Source organism: Lolium rigidum, chromosome 1 (genome assembly GCF_022539505.1).
Source record: "Lolium rigidum isolate FL_2022 chromosome 1, APGP_CSIRO_Lrig_0.1, whole genome shotgun sequence".
Classification (NCBI taxonomy): Eukaryota; Viridiplantae; Streptophyta; class Magnoliopsida; order Poales; family Poaceae; genus Lolium; species Lolium rigidum.
In genome coordinates, this window is record NC_061508.1 from 46,559,353 (window position 1) to 46,582,169 (window position 22,817).

Genomic DNA, 22,817 nt, shown 5'->3' on the forward strand with positions numbered 1-22,817 from the left:
CTATGATCAAGATTATGATGGCATGTCACTTCAGAAATTATCTTTGTTATCGTTTTACCTGCTCGGGACGAGCGAGAACTAAGCTTAGGGATGCTGATACGTCTCCAACGTATCGATAATTTCTTATGTTCCATGCTACATTATTGATGATATCTACATGTTTTATGCACACTTTATGTCATATTCGTGCATTTTACGGAACTAACCTATTAACAAGATGCCGAAGTGCCAGTTCCTGTTTTCTGCTGTTTTTGGTTTCAGAAATCCTAGTAACGAAATATTCTCGGAATTGGACGAAATCAACGCCCAGGTTCCTATTTTGCCCGGAAGCTTCCAGATCACCGAAGAGGGGCCAGAGATGGGCCAGGGGGGCCCCACACCACACTTGGGTGCGGGCCAGGGCCTGGCCGCGCCACCTGGTGGTGAGGGCACCCTGGTGCCCCTCCGAGGCTCCCCTTTCGCCTATTTAAAGGTCCTGACCTAAAAACCCTTACGGAGGAAGCCACGATACGAGAAAAGTTCCAGAGCCGCCGCCATCGCGAAGCCAAGATGCGGGGGACAGGAGTCTCCGTTCCGGCACCCTGCCGGAGCGGGGAAGTGCCCCGGAAGGCTTCTCCATCGACACCGCTGCCATCTCCACCGCCATCTTCATCACCGCTGCTGCTCCCATGAGGAGGGAGTAGTTCTCCATCGAGGCTCGGGGCTGTACCGGTAGCTATGTGGTTAATCTCTCTCCTATGTACTTCAATACAATGATCTCATGAGCTGCCTTACATGATTGAGATTCATATGAGTTTTGTATCACTATTCATCTATGTGCTACTCTAGTGATGTTATTAAAGTACTCTATTCCTCCTCCACGTGTGTAATGGTGACAGTGTGTGCACCGTGTGAGTACTTGGCGTAGGCTATGATTGTGATCTCTTGTAGATTATGAAGTTAACTATTGCTATGATGGTATTGATGTGATTTATTCCTCCTACATAAGCGTGAAGGTGACAGTGTGCATGCTATGTTAGTTCTTGGTGTAATTATGTTGATCTATCTTGCACTCTAAGGTTACTTAAACATGAATATCGAATACTGTGGAGCTTGTTAACTCCGGCATTGAGGGTCCGTGTAATCCTACACAGTTAGTGGTGTCCATCATCCAACAAAAGAGTGTAGAGTATGCATTTATCTATTCTGTTATGTGATCAATGTTGAGAGTGTCCACTAGTGAAAGTCTATTCCCTAGGCCTTGTTCCTAAATATCGCTATCGCTGCTTGTTACTCGTTTCTATCGCGTTACTACTCGCTGCGTTACTACCGCATGTTAACTTCCCGCAATATTACTACCATCAACCGCACGCCGGTAAGCTATTTTACGGCGCCGTACTACTGCTCATATTCATTCATACCACTTGTATTTCACTATCTCTTCGCCGAACTAGTGCACCTATTAGGTGTGTTGGGGACACAAGAGACTTCTTGCTTTGTGGTTGCGGGGTTGCATGAGAGGGATATCTTTGACCTCTTCCTCCCTGAGTTCGATAAACCTTGGGTGATCCACTTAAGGGAAACTTGCTGCTGTTCTACAAACCTCTGCTCTTGGAGGCCCAACACTGTCTACAAGAATAGAAGCACCCGTAGACATCAGTAGGACAAAAGATGTTATGCAAGTTTCTCATTGCGAGCACGTACGACTAAATATGGAACACATGCCTATTGATTGATTAGTACTTGGATACCGTTTTATTATTATCTGCAAATGCCCCTGCTTTGATTGTTATATGAGTTTCTCTCATCCATGCAACGCCCGTTAATCCGTCCCCTGTGCCTACGGTATTTTAATCCTGCTGTTTACTATAATCACTACTTGCTGTCTTTATTTCACCGCTGCTTGTTATTTCACTATTCCTACTTGCTATAAAACTGTTACTACTCGATAAACTCTTGCGAGCAAGTCTGTTTCCAGGTGCAGCTGAATTGACAACTCCGCTGTTAAGGCTTACAAGTATTCTTTGTCTCCCCTTGTGTCGAATCAATAAATTGGGTAATACTTCCCTCGAAGACTGTTGCGATCCCCTATACTTGTGGGTCATCAAGACTATTTTCTGGCGCCGTTGCCGGGGAGCATAGCTTTATTTGGAAGTTCACTTGGATTGATATTGTTCGCTGCAAAGTCTCCATCATGGGTAAACCTCGCGATACTAAGATCGCCATATTACCATCCACTACAAGAAAAGGTACAACTCTTAGTACCTCTGCTGCTCTTGATTCACCATCTGTGATAAGTAAACTTGTTTCACCACCACAAGCTTCAAATGCTGGTACTTCTGCTGAATCTGAAAATTCCTCTTATAATTGTGATGATGCTTCTGCTGTGCTTGATAATGATGGTTCGTTAGGATCTTTTCTAGATGCTACAATTGCTAGGTCTAGGCAAATTGAAAATACTGAAAATACTAATGAAAATGCTACTACACCTGTTAATTCACTTGAGTCTGTTGAATATTCTAGTGATGATCTTGATGAAGATTATGTGGAACTTGATGATGATTTTATTGAAAAATGCAATGCTACTACTGATGCAAGAAAAATTAAAAAGTTGCTTGCAGAACATGCTCGTTAGATATAAACTGTCTCTCGATCCTAAATTTGCCACATCTCCTATAAACATTAAGGATAAAGATTATGATTTTTCTCTTGATCTATCTCATATAGCTATTGTTGAGAAAACACCCTTTTGTGGTACTGAAAAAGAAAGTGTTCGTTGAACACATGATTGAGTTATCTACTCTGAGTAGCTTGTTTTCTGATGATGTCAAGATGCGTACTTATTTTGTCGCTAAAATTTTTCCTTTCTCATTAAAGGATGATGCTAAAACTTGGTATAATAATTTGCCACCTGGTTCTATTAGAAGTCCAATTGACTTGCGTGATGTTTTCTTTCGAAAATACTTTCCTGCAAGCGCTCAACATATTGCTTTGCAGAGAATTTATAATTTTGACCAGGAAGATGGAGAGAAATTGCATGAGGCTTGGGCGAGATTTTGCTCTCTTATTAGAGCTCGGTCTGATCATGATTTGGAAAAGCATGATTTACTTGATATATTTTAGAGTCTAGGGCATACCTGGATAGTTGTGCTGGTTGTGTTTTCAGGAAAAGAACTCCAGACGACGCTGAAGAATTATTGACTAAAATAGGCCGGAATCATGATGATTGGTCTACACCTGAACCAACCCCGACACCGATATTGAAGAAGAGGGGTATGATTAAATTAAATGATGAAGATATGAGGGAAGCCAAGAAGTATCTTAAAGAGAAGGGTATTAAACCTGAAGATGTGAAGAATTTACCTCCTATAGAAGATTTATGTAAGATAACTCCCCCTTCATCCATCATTGAGGTACACTCTCTTCAACGCTTTACTAGGGAAGATATTCCGTATTCAAAACCTCCTGCTCAATGCTTAGATGAGTTTGATAATTATATTGTTAAGCAAGAAAACTTTAATATGAGAGTAGAGAATCATTTAATGGAAAATTCTCGAGCTATTAGTGAATTGCATGATATTGTGGAGAGAACCTCCAATGATGTTAAGATACTTGTTAAACATTTTCATATGGTTCAAACTCAAATTGATCAACTCACTAAAGTGCAAAATGACTTGTTGGGAAATAATTCTAAAGAAAAACATGCTTATGAAGTAACAACTAGAGGTGGTGTTTCTACCCAGGATCCTCTATATCTTGAAGGGCATCCCAAAAGAGTTGAACAAGATTCTCAACGAACTGAAACTAGTGCTCCATCTAAGAAAAAGAAAAAGAAGCATAAGAATGTTGTAGAATCCTCTCGAACCTCGTTAATGATCCTAATAGTATTTCTATTTCGATGCTGAAACCGAAAGTGGTAATGAACATGATAAAGATGATGATAAGGATGATACTCCGATAAAGAAGAGGTTGAAGAAGAACCTAAAAAGCATGCTAAAAATAAAAAGTACACTAAAGAAGATTTTATTGCTGAGAAACATGGTAATGAAAGAGAACCTTGGGTTCAAAAGCAAATGCCTTTTCCTGCTAAGAAACTAAAATCAAAGGAGGAGGAACATTATAATAAATTTTGTGATTGGATGAAACCTTTATTTTTGCAAATCCCTTTGTTTGATGCTATTAAATTGCCTCCTTATTCAAAGTATATGAAAGATATTGTCTCTAACAAAAGGAAAATTCCCAATGAGGAGATTTCCACTATGCTCGCTAATTACTCCTTCAGTGGTAAGGTTCCAAAGAAGCTTGGAGACCCAGGTATACCGAATATTCCTTGTTCCATCAAGAATAATTATGTTAGAACTGCTCTATGTGATTTGGGAGCAGGTCTTAGTGTAATGCCTTTTTCTCTTTATAAGAGACTTGATTTAGATAAGTTAATACCGACTGATATATCTTTGCAAATGGCTGATAAATCTACTGCTATTCCTGTTGGTGTATGTGAAAATGTTCCTGTTCAAGTTACTCAGCATTGCTTGATATTAACTGATTTTGTTGTGTTGGAAATGCCTGAAGATTATAATATGTCCATTATTCTTGGAAGACCCTTTCTTAATACTGCAGGGGTTGTTATTGATTGCAATAAAGGCAAGGTTACTTTCAATGTTGATGACAAGGAACATACCGTCTATTTTCCCAAGAGGATTGATAAAGTATATGGAGTTAATACAATTTTTAATGTGAAAACTATTAAAGTGGGATCCATTGATTGTCCTATATATGAGCCTAAAGAAGAATATCAAACTCTTGTGATCGGATCCATATCAATTCAATATAAGGTAACATGATTGATTTGAGGTTTATTTCTTCTTATGTCATATAAAATTTATTTGGTAGCAAGACTTGATCAACCTTGTTAACAAGTATATTTTAATGCATAAGAGAACTAAACAACATTTCTTTCTTTCTTTCTCCCTCCATTTGTTTTACTTGCTGTAGCACCTTTTGTTTTGCAATATGCTTTAGTTGTTAAGATTTTGGAAATCATTTTCCTGCGCAGTAATAATTAATTTAACACCCAGAAATGTGCATTTTTCGAAGTTCTCAAAAATTTACAAAAATTATACTGGTAGTCCTATTTTTCGAAGAGGCACCTGGGAGCACACTGGGGCTGACCAGTGGGGCACCCCGGGTGGCACCCCACAGGCCGGCGCGGCCGGCAAGGGGGCGCGCCACCCTGGTGTGTGGGTCCCCCTTTGCCCCACTTCAGCATCTCTTCCTCTCATTCTCTTCTCTCTCCCGAAAAAACTCGTACTCACTTTCTCTCACTCGCGTTTCTTCTCAAGAACTCGCGATTTCTCGATCTCTTTGCTCAGCCCAGATTTCTGTCTGAAATTTGGCACATTTGCTCCTTGGTATGTGACTCCTTTGATTGTCCAATTAGAATTTTGTTTGGTTGAGTATATCTTGAATATTTTGCTACTGTAGATAACATGTTTAGTGAGCTTGCATGCTTGTTCTAAGTGGTAGAAACTAGTTTTGATGCATGTTTAGTACTCTAGCAAGTTCCTATAGTAGTTCCCCTCAATTATATACCTTGAAATCAAATTTTATAATGGTTGTTGAAAATTTCAGAAGAGGAAGATGAAGAAATTCAACTTTGGAGAATTATTCAAGAGAGGAACAACCAGCACCGGGAGGCCCTCGAGGGCGTCCACTTAGATTAGGCGATCCTACAATGAGGATATCATCGCGCCTAGCTTCACGCCCGAAGAGGACAATGGGGCTCCTAATGCTCCATCCTTCCCATGTTATGATTTTCTGACAAATGCAGGGATATTGGATGATTTCTTCACCCTTGTCAACAGGGCGGGCTTAGCCACCTACGTGGGAGATGAAAGGGAGCAATACTACATGCTCACCAAAATTTTCGTTGAGCTTCAAGTTCCACAACACGCAATATGAGCCGACAGTTGCATTCAAGATCTATGGTAATCCTGTTACTATGGAATTGGAAGAATTTTGTCGTGCATTGGATATTGCCCCTGTAGGTACAGCAAGGAGGATTGATGACAACCCCCGGGACCTGTTGGAGCTCTATCGAGGGATCACCGATGATGATTGCCGCACCATTCAGCGCGGCAAGATAAGAAACATTCAACTCCCCGCCATTAAATATTTTGCATATTACATTGCTACTAGCATTCTTGGTAGGGAAAATACTAGCAATATCTCTAGCTATCATCTTGCTTTCTTGAATGCTGCACTTACTCGGACGAGACACCTTATCATCTTGGTTCTCTTATTGCTCGCCGCCTGTCTAGCAGGGGGCCTATTTTTGGAGGAACTATTGCACTGCGCATTTTAACACATTTAAGACTCCCTCTTGATTCTAATGATGTGCCATTAACCCCTAGGAGACTTGATATTGCTGCTATGAAGAGTCATCATTTTGTTACCACTGATTCCACTGTAGATAATATGGTCTATAGAATGTTGTTTGCTGACGGGGATGAGAAGGAAATCCCTCTTCCCCAGCCAGGTTTGTTCAATATTGACAGGCAATCATGGTCGCGCACTAAGGAGGAGGTGGAGGAACATATGAAGATACAAGACTTCCACCAGCAGCATGACTCCGAGGACGCCGAGCCCTCATACGACTACACCGTTGATACGTCTCCAACGTATCGATAATTTCTTATGTTCCATGCTACTTTATTGATGATACCTACATGTTTTATGCACACTTTATGTCATATTTGTGCATTTTCTGGAACTAACCTATTAACAAGATGCCGAAGTGCCAGTTCCTGTTTTCTGCTGTTTTTGGTTTCAGAAATCCTAGTAAGGAAATATTCTCGGAATTGGACGAAATCAACGCCCATGTTCCTATTTTTCCCGGAAGCTTCCAGATCACCGAAGAGGGGCCAGAGATGGGCCAGGGGGGCCCCACACCACACTTGGGCGCGGGCCAGGGCCTGGCTGCGCCACCTGGTGGTGAGGGCACCCTGGTGCCCCTCCGAGGCTGCCCTTTCGCCTATATAAAGCCTCCGTCGCAAAAACCCTATTACAGAGGACGAAACCCACAGAAACCTTCCAGAGCCGCCGCCATCGCGAAGCCAAGATCTGGGGGACAGGAGTCTCTGTTCCGGCACCCTGCCGGAGCGGGGAAGTGCCCCCGAAAGGCTTCTCCATCGACACCGCTGCCATCTCCACCGCCATCTTCATCACCGCTGCTGCTCCCATGAGGAGGGAGTAGTTCTCCATCGAGGCTCGGGGCTGTACCGGTAGCTATGTGGTTCATCTCTCTCCTATGTGCTTCAATACAATAATCTCATGAGTTGCCTTACATGATTGAGATTCATATGATGATGCTTGTAATCTAGATGTCATTATGCTAGTCAAGTGAGTTTTACTTATGTGATCTCCGGAGACTCCTTGTCCCACGTGTGTAAAGGTGACAAGTGTGTGCACCGTGTGGGTCTCTTAGGCTATATTTCACGGAATACTTATTCACTGTTATGAATGGCGTAGTGAAGTGCTTATTTATATCCCTTTATGATTGCAATGTGTTTTGTATCACTATTTATCTATGTGCTACTCATGTGATGTTATTAAAGTAGTCTATTCCTCCTCGCATGGTGTAATGGTGACGAGTGTGTGCATCGTGTAGTTCTTGTCGTAGATTATGATCATGATCTCTTGTAGATTGTGGAGTTAATTGTCATTATGATAGTATTGATGCGATCTATGCCTCCTTCGTAGTGTGATGGTGACGGTGGTGCATGCTATGTTAGTACTTGGTTTATTTTGCAAAGATCTATTATACTCTAAGGTTACTTAAACATGAATATCGAATGTTGTGGCGCTTGTTAACTCCGGCATTGAGGGTTCGTGTAATCCTACACAATTAGTGGTGTTCATTATCAAACAAGAGTATATGTAGCACAAAGGAAAGAGAACTTATTTATTATGTGATCAATGTTGAGAGTGTCCACTAGTGAAAGTCTAATCCCTAGGCCTTGTTCCTAAATACTGCTATCGCTGCTTCTTTACTGTTTTACTGCGTTACTATTGCTTGTTTACTTCCTACAATATTACTACCATCAACTGTACGCCAGCAAGCTATTTTCTGGCGCCGTACTACTGCTCATACTTATTCATACCACCTGTATTTCACTATCTCTTCGCCGAACTAGTGCACCTATTAGGTGTGTTGGGGACACAAGAGACTTCTTGCTTTGTGGTTGCAGGGTTGCATGAGAGGGATATCTTTGACCTCTTCCTCCCTGAGTTCGATAAACCTTGGGTAATCCACTTAAGGGAAACTTGCTGCTGTTCTACAAACCTCTGCTCTTGGAGGCCCAACACTGTCTACAAGAATAGAAGCACCCGTAGACATCAACCGTCACATACCCTGATGCTTCCTCCAGCACATACCTGGAACCGGGTCGTTCTTCGTCGTACTACGGAGACACCACTTTATGGGGACCGTGGGAATGAACTCCACTTAGGCCAAAAGTCTAAGCTTGGGGGGAGGTATACCGGCATCATTCATTCTTTGTATATTATGGTTGCTGGATACTTGTACATACTTGTTTAGTTTCTTAGAGCATCCCCACTCATTGGCGCTCCCCACGCCCAAATCCGGCGAAATTTTCGTCCGGATTGGATGAAGATTTGGCGTGGGGAGCGCCGAAGTTCCAGCCGTCCCCCCGGCAGGAAACCCCCAACCTCGACCATTTGACATATTTCAAACAAATTCAACATAAAATTTAACAAGTTCGGCAAACAAGAGTACGAAAATTGCTTGAAACAAATTCGGCGATAATCAGTACAATGTTTAACAAGTGCTGAAACAAATGAAGCACACAATTTCATAATTTTTCAAACAAATTAAGACAGACTAGTTGGCGTCGGCGTTGGCGTTGCCTCGGAGCCTCCATATGTGCTCCACTAGATCATCTTGCAGCAGCTGATGCATTGTAGAGTCTCGAATCTCCTGGCGCATAGAAATGAAGGCGGCCCATGATGGAGGCACCTGGTGATTAGGCTGTGCAAGAGGACCCTCTCTCTCATATGGTGCTTCTTGCTCAGCCAGAGGAACCGGATGCTTTCGCTCATCTTCAATAATCATATTGTGTAGGCACACACAGCAGTTCATCACCTCCCACATCCGATCTTTGGACCAAGTCATAGCGGGGAACCGGACGACGACAAATCTCTGCTTGGAGGACACCAAATGCACGCTCGACGTCTTTTCGGCAAGCTTCTTGTTTCTTGACAAACTCGCAAAGTTTGGGGGTGCTAGGATTCGAGATAGTCTTCACAAATGTTGCACTTTGGATAGATACCGTCTGCAAGGTAGTATCCTTTGTTGTAGTGCCGACCATTGATCACATAGTCCACCGGGGGAGCATGAGCCTCAACAAGCTTGGAAAAGACCGGGGAGCAGTTTAGGACGTCTATGTCATTGTTGGATCCAGGCATACCAAAGAAAGAGTGCCAAATCCAGAGATCATGGGTAGCCACTGCTTCAAGTATCACAGTGCAACCTTTTTTGTGACCCTTGTACATTCCCTGCCACGCAAACGGACAGTTCTTCCATTGCCAATGCATGCGATCAATGCTTCCAAGCATCCCTGGAAAACCTCTAGCTTCATTTGTTGCAAGGATCCTCTCGGTGTCTTCGACGAGTGGGTGATCTCAAGTAATAGTCCCCGAACACCTGCTATGACGGCCTGCGAGAACCGGTAGAAACAATCAAGGGCGGTGGACTCCGCCATCCGAAGATAGTCATCTGCGGTATCACCGGGAGCTCCATACGCCGAGCATCCTCATAGCCATCGTGCACTTCTGCGGTGACGAAAATCCAACCAAACCGAGTGCAATCCGCCTTGCATCCGAAGTAGGGATCAAAGTGGCGGATGGCATACACAATTTGCGAAATAGCTTTCTGCTCATCCTGAAACGACGCCGGAAAACACTCTCACCGTGCAATGGATTGTCGGCGAAGTAGTCGGCGTACAACATGCGAGTAGCCCTCCATTCGCTGTCTCGGCTTGCACTTCCGGCGACCTCGTGCCGACCCACCACGTCGACCGGTTGCCGGTCCGGCGTACATGCTAGCCAAGCAACCAAGGATCATCATGTGCTCGTCGTCTTGGGCGGCTGCTGCCATCTCTTCTTGCATAAGCTCGACGAACATCTGCTCCTCCTCTTCGTCCGAGTCCATGGCCGGCGAGGCAAATGGACGAACACACGACGGGCGTGGTCGAGGCAACCCGAGCCGCGAGCGACGAGGAGCAAGCAGAGCCGGCGGAAGAGCAGCCGGATAGGCCGTCGTCCAAAGACGGCGGGAATATAGGCAGGTGGGGAAGGAGGGGCGGCGGAATCCGGGCAACAAGCCGGCGGGGTGGTGCCGGCGGCGAGAGAGATACGAGGGGTGGGGGAGATTTTGAGCAACGTGGCGGTGGGGTTCGTGCGTTGAGTCACCGACAGATCGGGCCCTTCCCCGCTTTTCACTCGTCCGGAGTCCCCGAGCGCTCCCCGGGGGGCCGGGGGTGGCGTGGGCTCGCCGGATGGATGAAGGGCCAAATCCGGACGAAAACGAGGAACCGGGGCGCGACTGGGCCGAATTACGCCGTCCGGATGGAAAAAACGCTCGCCGGGGGCCTCGACGGGGGCACGAGTGGAGATGCTCTTAGAGTGGTGAGAAGGAGATGATATTTGGGGAAGTGCTGTCCAAAAACAGATTCTGGGCTGTTACCAAAAAAAATCGTACGCACAGCCAGAACGTTATTTTGAGTTGCAAATTTTTGAGCATGTGCCCCAGGTTGTTATCTAACTTTCATTAGTTGAACACTTTTTGAGCTGAGCAATGGAAGATTTTTGTTAATTTCGATTTCTGTACTGCTGTCAGGTTTTGGCAGATTTCTGTCATCCTGCTTTTCTGTGTTTCTGTTAGTTTGCATTCTTTTGTTTTCGCTTTGTTTCTTTCCTAAAACACAAAAAGACCAAAAATATTTCTGTCGTTTCTCTTCACCATTTGTTTATTTGGTTCTTTGCTTTTAGTTTACTTTATTTGCTATCGTTGGTTTGCTATGAGAAAACCCAAAAAGATTTTGCTTTGTTTTCTTGTTTCTTTTGTTCTTGTTTCCAATTCGAAAATACCAAAAATATTTGCTGTTCTTCTTTGGTTAGTAAAGTTCATCATGAGTTCAATGGTCTTCGGTGGCTAGAGCGTGGTTTTCATTTCATATTATCCAAGCTACACAAGTGAAAAGCAATAATGACGATCTACAACAATTGGATTGTGGTGAGAGGCTGGTATGAACTCTATTTGTTTTCATTTTTGTACATATACTCATTCATGTGAGCATGCTTAGTTGGTTCATGTGAGGTATATGTTATTTGAGAAAGTCTAGTAGTTCATGATCTCTCATGTTTAGCTCCAATTTATTAATATGAGTAGCATGTCATGGATGTTCGCTTGCATTGTTTTATTCATAAGTAAGTATGGCATTGTGGTATCCTCCTCTGAATAATTCATTTATATCGACTTGGCACATGCTCACGCATGCATATGACTGAACAAAAAGTCAATTAAGCCTCGATGATTTATATTGCTTCGAGTTCTTGTATCACTTTTATGCATCCGTTAATTTATTTTGCCGCAAGCATGATTATGACGATTCTTGCTCTCTTGATTTGTCGCTCCCTAGTCTTTTGCTAGCCTTCACTTGTACTTGAGCGGGAACGCCGCTCGTGCTTCCAAACAACTGAAAACCAAGTTGTTCCAAAGTGTCCACCATAAATACCTATGCATGGCATTTCAAACCATTCCAAGTAAATTCTCATGCGCTACCTTTAAAACTTTCAAAATGCTCCTCAATTTGTGTTAATGTTTCATAGCTCATGAGGAAGTATGTGGTGTTTAGCTTTCAACCTTGTCATTTACTTTTGACGGACTCTCATATGGACTAGTGGCACATCCGCTTATCCAATAATTTTGCAAAAGAGTCGGCAATGGGATTCCCGAGTCCCAAATTAATTAACTTAAATAGACACTCCTCCATGGTTTGTGATTGTTGGATGGCACCCGAAGGATTCGGTTAGCCATGGCTTGTGTAAGCAAAGGTTGGGGGGAGTGTCATCATCATAATAAAACTTAAATAAAAAGGCACTCCTTCATGGTATGTGATTGTTGGCGGGCACTCGAGGATTCGGTTAGCCATGGTTTGTGTAAGAAAGGTTGGAAGGAGTGCCACATAAACATACAAATAATTCATGGGAGCCGCTCTTGGGAGTCCGGTTGATGAGGTAGTTAGTGTACCCATTACCATTCGTTGACAACAACAAGCACTTCTCAAAATAATTTTACTCCTGTTTTAAAAATGAAAAGCTCTAGCGCATGTTAATCCCCTGCTTCCTCTGCGAAGGGTCAATCTTTTACTTTTATGTTGTGTCTCCATTCTTTCTTTGAGCACTATCTTGAGAGCACAACTGTCATTCTTAGTATAATATGCTTGTCTCAAAATATGATTGATTGTGGTATAACTTTGATGCTTTTATCTTTGACAATCATTATTCTAGTCTTTCTATGAACTCCAGAGGTGCCTGGGCATTTATGTTTTGCCGATCAAATACGGGCAAGCGAGATACCACTTTATCATACTCTCTTATGAACATTGCAATCCTACTTATATACATAATTCATTATGCTTATTATTAATTGTTGGTACCTCTCCATGATTGACATAGCTGTTGGATGATCTTATTTGCATGTATCTCATTATGAGCTCGCTTAAGTATTAGCCATAGCATGAGAATATATACATCATATGAGCAAATGTGTTCGTGAAAGTTCTTTTATCGCTCGGTTGTTAAGCTGAATTGCTTGAGGACAAGCAATAAGCTAAGCTTGGGGGAGTTGATACGTCCAAAACGTATCTACTTTCCCGAACACTTTTGCTATTGTTTTGCCTCTAATTTGTGTATTTAGGATACAACTAACACGGACTAATGCTGTTTTCAGCAGAATTGCTCACAGTGTCTCGTTTTTGTGCAGAAATCCAACTTTCGGGAAAAACCTCGGAATTTATACGAAGGCCCTATTTTCCCGGAAGACTCACGGAGCCGAAGGGCAAGTCGGTGGAGGCCCGAGGGCCCCACACCCTAGGGCGGCGCGGCCCAGGAGGGGGGCGCGCGGCCCTAGTGTGTGGCCCCCTCGGCTGGCCCCCGACGCCCTCCTTCGGACTACTTATCGCCCTCGACCTAAAAACGCACGGAGAGAAGTCGAAGTCGCCAGAAACCCTCCAGAGAGCCGCCACATCGCGAAACTCCATCTCGGGAGCCAGAAGTCTCCGTTCTGGCACTCCGCCGGGACGGGGAATTGGAGGAGATCTTCACCGCCATCACCACCAACGCCTCTCCATCGACCAGCCATGTTTCCCCCATCCATGTGTGAGTAATTCCCCCGCTGTAGGATGAAGGGGATGGTAGGGATTGGATGAGATTGGTCATGTAATAGTCATAAGATTGTTAGGGCATAGTGCCTAGTATCCGTAGATGTCACTTAATTTTATGATATTGTTGCAACTTGTTATGCTTAATGCTTGTCACTAGGGCCCGAGTGCCATGATCTCAGATCTGAACATGTTATTGATTCATGAAGATATTCGTTGTTTATGATCTTACCTGCAAGTTGTATACACACGTCGCTGTCCGGAACCAATGGCCCCGAAGTGACAGAAATCGGGACAACCGGAGGGAATGGTAGTGATGTGAGGATCACATGTGTTCACAGAGTGATAATGCTTTGCTCCGGTACTCTATTAAAAGGAGTACCTTAATTTCCAGTAGTTTCCCTAGAGGCCCGGCTGCCACCGGCTGGTAGGACAAAAGATGTTGTGCAAGTTTCTCATTGCGAGCACGTACGACTAAATATGGAACACATGCCTATTGATTGATTAGTACTTGGATACCGTTTTATTATTATCCGCAAATGCCTCGCTTTGATTGTTATATGAGTTTCTCTCATCCATGCAACGCCCGTTAATCCGTCCCTGTGCCTACGATATTTTAATCCTGTTGTTTACTATAATCACTATCTGCTGTCTTTATTTCACCGCAGTTTGTTATTTCACTATTCCTACTTGCTATAAAGCTGTTACTACTCGATAAACTCTTGCGAGCAAGTCTGTTTCCAGTGCGGCTGAATTGACAACTCCGCTGTTAAGGCTTACAAGTATTCTTTGTCTCCCCTTGTGTCGAATCAATAAATTGGGTAATACTTCCCTCGAAGACTGTTGCGATCCCCTATACTTGTGGGTCATCAGTGGCAACAACACATCCACAACCTTAGGGGTTGCTGTCACTCCCCCAGATTTAATGGAGACATGAACCCACTATCTAGCATAAATACTCCCTCTTGGAGTCACAAGTATCAACTTGGCCAGAGCCTCTACTAGCAACGGAGAGCATGCAAGAACATAAATAACATATATGATAGATCAATGATCAACTTGACATAGTATTTCATATTCATCGGATCCCAACAAACACAACATGTAGCATTACAAATAGATGATCTTTATCATGATAGGCAGCTCACAAGATCTAAACATGATAGCACAAGAGGAGAAGACAACCATCTAGCTACTGCTATGGACCCGTAGTCCAAGGATGAACTACTCACGCATCAATCCGGAGGCGGGCATGGTGATGTAGAGCCCTCAGGTGATGATTCCCCTCTCCGGCAGGATGCCGGAGGCGATCTTCTGAACCCCCGAGGTAGGGATGACGGCGGCGGCGTCTCTGAAACTTTTCTCGTATCGTGGCTCTCGGTACTAGGGTTTTCGCGACGGAAGGAATAAATAGGCGCAGGGGCAGCGTCGGGGGGCGCCCGAGGGGCCCACCCCATAGGCCGGCACGGCCAGAGGTGAGGCCGCGCCGCCATATGGTGTGGCCACCTTGTGGCCCCTCTTCATCTCCTCTTCGGTGTTCTGGAAGACTCCGTGGAAAATAGGGCTGTGGGCTTTTGTTTCGTCCAATTCCGAAAATATTTGTAAACTAGCTTTTCTGAAATAAAAAACAGCAGAAAACAGGAACTAGCACTGTGGCATCTTGTTAATAGGTTAGTCCCGGAAAATGCATAAAAACATTATAAAATATGACTAAAACATATTGGTATTGTCATAAAACTAGCATGAAATATAAGAAATTATAGATACGTTGGAGACGTATCACACCTCGCTGGTACCATGAAATCAGTTCTATGGTTTTTTCGTTCCTCTGACGGACGGTCCGTGGGAACCAACACGTCTCCTTTTTGTTTCTTGTCCTTTTTTTTCGCTCACAGGAAAGAAGGCACAATTTTCTTATTTTCTTCTTTACTTTTTTGTGCGTTTTTTCCTTCTTTACTCTTATTTTCCAAAAATATGGTTTTGTCAAAATAGTGTTTTTTTTCTAGAAATTGTGAACATTTTTAACCCGGTGAACTATTTTTTGAAGTCATGATTTTGTTAGACACTTTATTAATCCGTGAAGATTTTTTTAACGAGTGAATATTTTCTAATCGTGAAAAAAAAATTAAAATTAATTTTTCTATAGTTTATTAACTTGTGAACTTTTTTTTAACTTGTGAACAATATTTAAGCGAATGAATATTTTTGAAATCGTGAAAAAAATTCAAATCAATTTTTTAAAAAATTATTAACTTATGAATATTTTTGAATCCGCAAACAATCTTTTGAAATCAAATATAATTTTTAGGAACTTTATTAACCCGTGAATTTTTTAAAATTTGTAAGCTTTTTCCCAGTAAAATGTTTTTAAAATCTGAACTTTTTTTAACCAGGGAACGATTTAAAATTTAAAACTTTTTGGTCCTTTTTAATCGGTAAACAATCTATTGCTTCCTCGCTGTCGCTAATCATTTTTTTTATTGAAGTTGTCTCGTTGATTCCTTTTTATTGTGTAAGCTGGCTCACTCGTTCTTGGTGCGCTGGCTTAGGCTCATCCCAGGGAAGGAGACCTATCCGCAATCTGACTTGCAAGAGCAAGGTCAGAGAGGCTACAGTTCTCTAACTTGGCTCACTTTTTAGCCATTAGATTAAACATCAAAGGCTTAGATGAGCTGCTACAAAATAGCAGTGCTACATGTGCAAAAGTTACTGCGACACCATTCTTACTGTCCTTTGCACAGTAAATAGATCAAGCCCATTTATTTCCCATCTATCGACTGGGAGAGCCCAAGTTAGGCTACTGTAGCCATGACATGGCTTTAGCAAGTCAGCCAAATCGTTAAAAAAGGCCGACCTTCGCGAAGGAAGGGCAACTCGCTCCGCACGCGACAAGTAGCGCGCTGTGGTGCCAGAAAATCCCTGGGAAGTGATCTCCGTGCTCGCCACGTGTCGCAAGGGGAAGCAAGGTGGGATGGTGGAGGAGAGAGAAGACTGGGTTGTGTCAGTTTTTCCCTTTTTCTTCTAGATTCGTTTTTTCAAAATGAAATATCTTGAGAACCGTAAGTCCAAATTGCGAACCGTTTTCACTTTTGAGATCCTCGCGTCGAGATCTTCAAAACTAGATCCCATGTTGATAGGTTTGGAGATACTTTTTTTCGTACTTCCAATAGTATTATGATTGTACATGTGGTGTGTACCTAACTGTACTCGTGTTTCAACTGATAAGTACTTCTGTTTTTAGTGTATTTGGTGCAATTTTTCTCTTTACTCGCTAACTGTACTCGCCCGTGTGCGGGACTGTACCTGTACTTACGTGCGACTGTACCTACTCGTGTGCGCCACTGTACTCCTGTACATGTACTTGATTGTGTTCACGACTGTACCTGCTTGTATGTGCGTTTGTACCTGCTCGTATGCGTGACTGTACTTGTACTCGCTCGTGTGTTCAACTGTACTCGTGTGTTGTGCGTGACTGTATCTGCTTGTGTGCACGATCGTGCACTCGCTCAGTATGCGTGATCATACTTGTACTCGCTCGTGTGTTCAATCTGTACTCGTGTGTTGTGCGTGATCAGTACTCGCTCGTGTGCACGACTGTACCTGCTCGTGTGCGTGACTGTACCTGTACTCGCATATGTGTTCAACTGTACTCGTGTATTGTGCGTGATTGTACCTGCTCGTGTGCACGACTGTACCTCCTCATGTGCTCGATTATACTTATACTCGCCTATATGTGCAACTCGTCGACGTATTTCATTGTACGTATTAGAGGCTGAGTCGATCGTTACCAAACAGATACATGTGCTAGCTTATGAAGGGAGAGAGATAGTGCTAGCTAGCGAGCATGGCACACGATGGATGCATGTGCCTGTACCGCACACGTGGCCGGTGCTGTACGCGCATGTATGTCATGCGGCTGTACTCGCGTGGCTGGCCGCGCGCGGCGTGCGGGTTTGTGCAGGACACGTGTCAACGTTAGACTGTTCCGCGGCAGTACGATGGGACCTTTTCACAGATTGGTCTTTTTCTAGTGACACCCGCAAGTCAGACAATCCACCGCAATCGCTTTTCATCGCTCGTTGCGAGCCGGAATAGAGCTCGCCCACGCTAATCAGATGGCAGGCCGGAGCCCAATAACGTATCGCTAGTAAGCGCGAATCTGTTCTAGGTCCTAATTTCCCTCAAAAAAAAAAAATGTTCTAGGTCCTAATCTGATGCGTGTTTTGTCCTTTTTTTTTGGAAAATGCTTGCGATCCGGCGACTGATCGCGTCGCGCGGATCGGTCGTTCGGCCTCTCGCTCCCGCGTCGCTTAATGGGCCTTGTTTTTTCGGCCCAACAATTGTTTCCCTGCAAACACATGGAGTGAGATGATGAACTATTTGTTGTAAACAGCTCGTAATTTTTGTAGGATTTGTTGTTAACAATTGTTGTAAAGAGACAACATTTTTTTTTTGTTTGATGCTAATAATAAAGTGATTTTTTATTTTGTTGTAACCATTTGTGACTTTGGATAAAATAGTAGGTGATTATTGTTGTAATTCAATCTGTAGCAAATTAAATGTCGCTGGACCACTTTGCATCATTTTGCAAATATATTGATTTTTTATTGTAATCGTTTGTGACTTTTTGTAAAAAAGTTGTGACTTTTGTTGTAATTCAATATGTAACAAATTAATATTTTCTTCTATTTTTTTGCAAACATATGGATTTTTGTTGTAATAGTCTCCGGTTTTTGTTAATAATAATGGCTACTTTTGTTGTAAATTGATCTCCAACAAAACAATTTGTTGGTTTAACCACTTTATTGTGACATTACTTTTAAAAAATGTTGTGACTTTTTGTTGTAATAGTATATATTTTTTGTACGCGGAGAGAGGATTTTTGTTGTAATACTCATCATATTAGGGGGTACTGCGGGTTGGTTTCCTGAAAACGGAGGGTGGAAAATGTAAAACTGCATTTGAACTAATATCTGGGAAATATAGTACTGCGGGTTGATTTCTTAAAAACTAAGGGCTAAAATGCAAAACTGCGCTACGGCTTGTTCTGGACGTTAGATCTCCATCCGATGGCGCGCGTACGACCGATTTCCGATCCCAGATCGGTCGGCCGACGGGTAGCATGCGCCTTTTTTTTTTGCCGGGAAGCGGTTCTGCTTGTGTTTTTCGGTTTCAAGGAAGCGGACGGACGCCGCCTGTAATTTTCCGTCTTATGTCTTTTTATTGGCTGACGGAGCAACATAAGAATGATTTTATTTTACATTATTTTTCCTCCTTTTCTCTTTTATTATTTCGAAACCATGATTTTCAAGAAACTGTGAACCTTTTTAAAAACATGAATATTATTTTTGAAATCATGATTTTTTAGAAATTTTATCAACTTATAAGTATTTTTAAACTCCTAAACATTTTGAAGTCGTGAACCATATTTGGAAATTAACTGTTTATATACTTTATTAACTCGTGAACAGTTTTGATCGCTGAACATTTTTTTTGTAATATATCGCTTACTGTGAATAGTATGATTTTTAATGGGAAGCATTTTATCTGGTGAACAATTTTTAAATCCAAAACTTTTCAAAATAATGAATATTTTTTCAAATCTGAACCATTTTAATCGTTGAACAATTTTCGAAATCCAAACCTTTTTAAAATCATGTACATTTTTCAAATCTGAACCCTTCTTGAAATCATGAATAATTTTGAAAACTGAACTTTTTTAAACCATGATTTTTTTAAAAAAATATAAATCCTTTTTTTGAAGTCATGAACATTTTTCAAATATTACCTTCTAAGAAAGGTAACATACTCTAAAAAATTCTTCATCCTTACTCCCAACCTGAAATCCTCGGGTGGCCCGCCTAGCAAGTTTCGACTCTTGGCAGGGGCCCAATAAGGATTGTGGGTATTACCCTTTTTCTCCCTCTTTCTTTGCTTTAGAGTGTTCTATTTCTTTTCTTATTGTTTTTTTTATTTTCCAATTTACTTTCATTTATCTTTATTTAGTACATAAGAAGGTTTATCGATATATAAAGCATTAAATTTGGCATGTATGCATATTTTTTCTTTCCATGACTATCTTACTTATATGATAATTTTGTATCATTATAGGAAACACATTTTTTATGACACATTTACATTTTTCAAAAGATTTAGCTTTCGTTCGGAAATAAGTGACTCAACTTTATCTAGATACATATATATCTACACACTGAAATGCATCTAAAACTCTAGATGCATCTGTATGCAGACAAAGCTTAGTCTTATTTTCGAATGGAGAGTGTATGAAGATTTATTCTTATATATGCGGACATTTTTGCATAGTCATGTCAACATTTATCGTTTGCAACACATACTCTTTTTGTCTACAAATATCTGGCGTCCTTATTTTGCACGCATGACCTTTGACACTAAACCTTAAACCATCACAAACTTTATTCAAATAATATGAATCTAAAAGCATATTTTAATACTAAATAACCCACATTTTAATGCTCAAAGTTGAACCTCGGGCGTGCGTGCCATGTAAATGTAGACGGAGGTACTACATTTTATTATTAAATTGATTTGTAAATTTAAATATAAATTTATATTTTATAAAAAATATGTGAACTAAAAATAATGAAAAGTTACATGTTAATGTTCCACACTAATTGTGACCCATTGTGAAAAATACGGACACAGACATGTATATTATCTCTATTAGTGTCTAGGGTTGCTAAACCATAGGCGCATTGCGCTATCCCCTCCCGAATGAGGTGGACCACTCTGATACCATGTAAATAATATGAACGAGAACATGGCTGCTCAAAGCAATACTCCAATTTCCATTGCCTCATATATATAGTACAGTTACAGGGAATAGACGTGATCAACACTATTACAATAGACGCTAACCAAACATCGGTATACTAAACATATATGACACGCGCAATCCACTGACATGATCTCCAAGAAGAGCGACATGCGTCTGTCCGATGACTCTAATGTAGGTCAAAATTTGACTCTAATGTAAGTTAAGAAATTTAAATATTTACGGTTCAATATTTCCTGGAAATTTCTTCTGCGAGTCAGTGTTTCATCTCTAATTTACATATGTTGAAGGATGGTTCATTTTCTATATACAAACATGTAGTGGCATATTTAATAACACAAACAATGTTATTGTTTGCAAGAGAAACGTGTGGGAATCATGCACTAATTAAGTGATCCCGTAACATCTTTATTGCACATATATCTTCCAAATATTTTGAATAAATATGCTACAACAACTCGCGAGGAATTATATAGTTTATTACTTACATTACCTATTCACTAGGCCTTTCTGTTCGTAGTTACCAAAACTCAAACAGACAGCACTAAAGCTCATTCATATCTAGAGATGTAAATTGATCGAATTTTACTATTACCATATCATATATACCATAATTTCACGACATAATTCTAGTGGATTGGGCAACAACCGGTTACGGATTTGAATCCGTAAATATGAGACTGTGATCTCGGAATGGAAACGGATCGGACTCGGGAGGTAAAAAAATCGGATATCCGTAAACCATACAATCAAAAATAAGTTCAATAAAACACTCATATTTTATAGAGTGACTATATACATGAGCTATTGTTTAACAGATGAACTCGGGAACTCACTAATTACTACATATATGCTCAGTTAGTTTTGACTGTTCGTATCAAAATCGGATTATTCAAATAAAAATCATCATATAGTCTTAAATTATTTTCAGATACGAATAGCCGATGTTATTTGGCATACAATATCCTTATCAGTCGGATTCCTCCGAACCGGATATATATGGATTATCCAAAGTAGATACGAAACGAATTCAATTCGAAAATTATCATATGCTTGTGCATTCATCTATCCTAAAACAAGCACAACTACCAAAAGCAACCACGCCCACGCCTTTGTAATTGCAGAACCACACAACCACGAGTCTAAAATTAGCAAAAACGCATCATAAGTACGGAAGGTCTCCTTCTAGGACCGAGAAATTAACTTGGCCTGTCGATTGGACCAACGCTGACAAACACCAATGGCGTCCTCATCCATGATCACCTTCACAACCGTCTTCTGCCTCGTGGCAGCCTCGGCCGTTGCCGTGCCGCCGGCCACCCTCCAGGACACGTGCAAGAGCGCCGGCGAGCAGGCGGTGCTGTGCGTCGTGTTGCTGTCGTCGAACCCGGCGGCCCAGAAGACGCCGGTGGACACGCGCGGGCTGGCGCACGCGGCCGTGATGGCGGCGGGGGCGAACGCGACGGCGACGGCGGAGAAGCTGAACCAGCTCTTCGACTCCGACGACATCAAGACCAAGAGCCCTGATCTCCAGCGCTGCATCGAGGACTGCACCCAGAGGTAGGTATCCCGATCTCCAAGACCGCAAAATAGATGGCATTTTCTGTCTTCTTAGCCGATGCAGGACCTTCATCCGGCAGACGCTTAGCTTAATCTTAGAAGAACAATGTGAAGCAATTCACCAATGTGTTTGATGGATGGATGTGTCGATCCCTTGGTGTATGCATGCTAGGTACCAGTCGGCGGGGACGTTCCTGAGCCAGGCGTCGTCCAAGCTGGACGCCGGGTCGTTCGACGAGGCCAACGTGCTCATCGCCGGCGCGCAGTCGGTGATCAAGCTATGCCAGAGGACGTGCCAGAGCGTGCCCAAGGGGGAGCTCACCGTCTGCAGTAAGAACGTCGACATGCTCTGCGGCATCGCCGCATCCATCACTCGCTTGCTCCTACAACACTAGGAACTCATCCTTGCATGACTGCTTCGATCATCGATCCGGGAGTTGAATGTATGAAAACTCAAAAGTCCGCCCGGCCACATATGATGAGCCTGCCTAAAACATCATCCATTTTGGATTTTGTTTAGGAAAAAAAATACACATGTAAACGTATGAATACTATGTGTACATGAGATTTCTTGTACAAAAAGTTGAAATTCTGTAGCTTGTGGGAAATATAGTGCTAATTTGGTGAACAGAAGCTTCACATTTGAGCCATCCCTCCTTATGTCTTTTGGACGGGGCAAAAACTACATACTGTATTAAATTCATCGGTGCATTTGGTCCTCAAACATCTATGTGCAAATTCAGTATATTTCGAGAATCGAATGGCACAAGTAAATTCAAATTAATATATATATGACTTCCTCCGACGGGAACCAAGTGACTCGAATTTGTCTAAATTTGCATGTATCTACGTACGGACTAAAACATGTTTAGATACATGCGAATCTAGACAAATCCGTATCACTTATTTACGTATGGAGTAGTATAGATATAATTTTAGAGTTCGGTGCGATTTTTAATTGTCAACATGTGTCTCTCTAATTTATAGATAGACCAAAGAAT

At 42.1% G+C, this 22,817-nt stretch overlaps 1 protein-coding gene across 1 annotated transcript; it reads left to right on the forward strand.

Annotated features, from left to right (window-relative positions):
* Window positions 1-21,478: 21,478 nt before the first annotated feature.
* LOC124672442 (cell wall / vacuolar inhibitor of fructosidase 2-like) lies at window positions 21,479-22,494 on the forward strand. Its single transcript, XM_047208668.1, has 2 exons — window positions 21,479-21,816; window positions 21,989-22,494. Exons 1-2 carry the CDS (start codon window positions 21,497-21,499, stop codon window positions 22,209-22,211), a joined length of 543 nt encoding a protein of 180 aa, XP_047064624.1. The 5' UTR covers window positions 21,479-21,496; the 3' UTR covers window positions 22,212-22,494.
* The last annotated feature ends 323 nt before the right edge of the window (window positions 22,495-22,817 follow it).

What these genes read in the sequence shown, in the direction of transcription:
- LOC124672442 (XM_047208668.1), top strand. Translation starts at nt 21,497, where the DNA reads ATGGCGTCCTCATCCATGATCACCTTCACAACCGTCTTCTGCCTCGTG. An exon ending in ATCGAGGACTGCACCCAGAG is followed by an intron (nt 21,817 to 21,988) that starts GTAGGTATCCCG and finishes TATGCATGCTAG; the next exon opens with GTACCAGTCGGCGGGGACGT.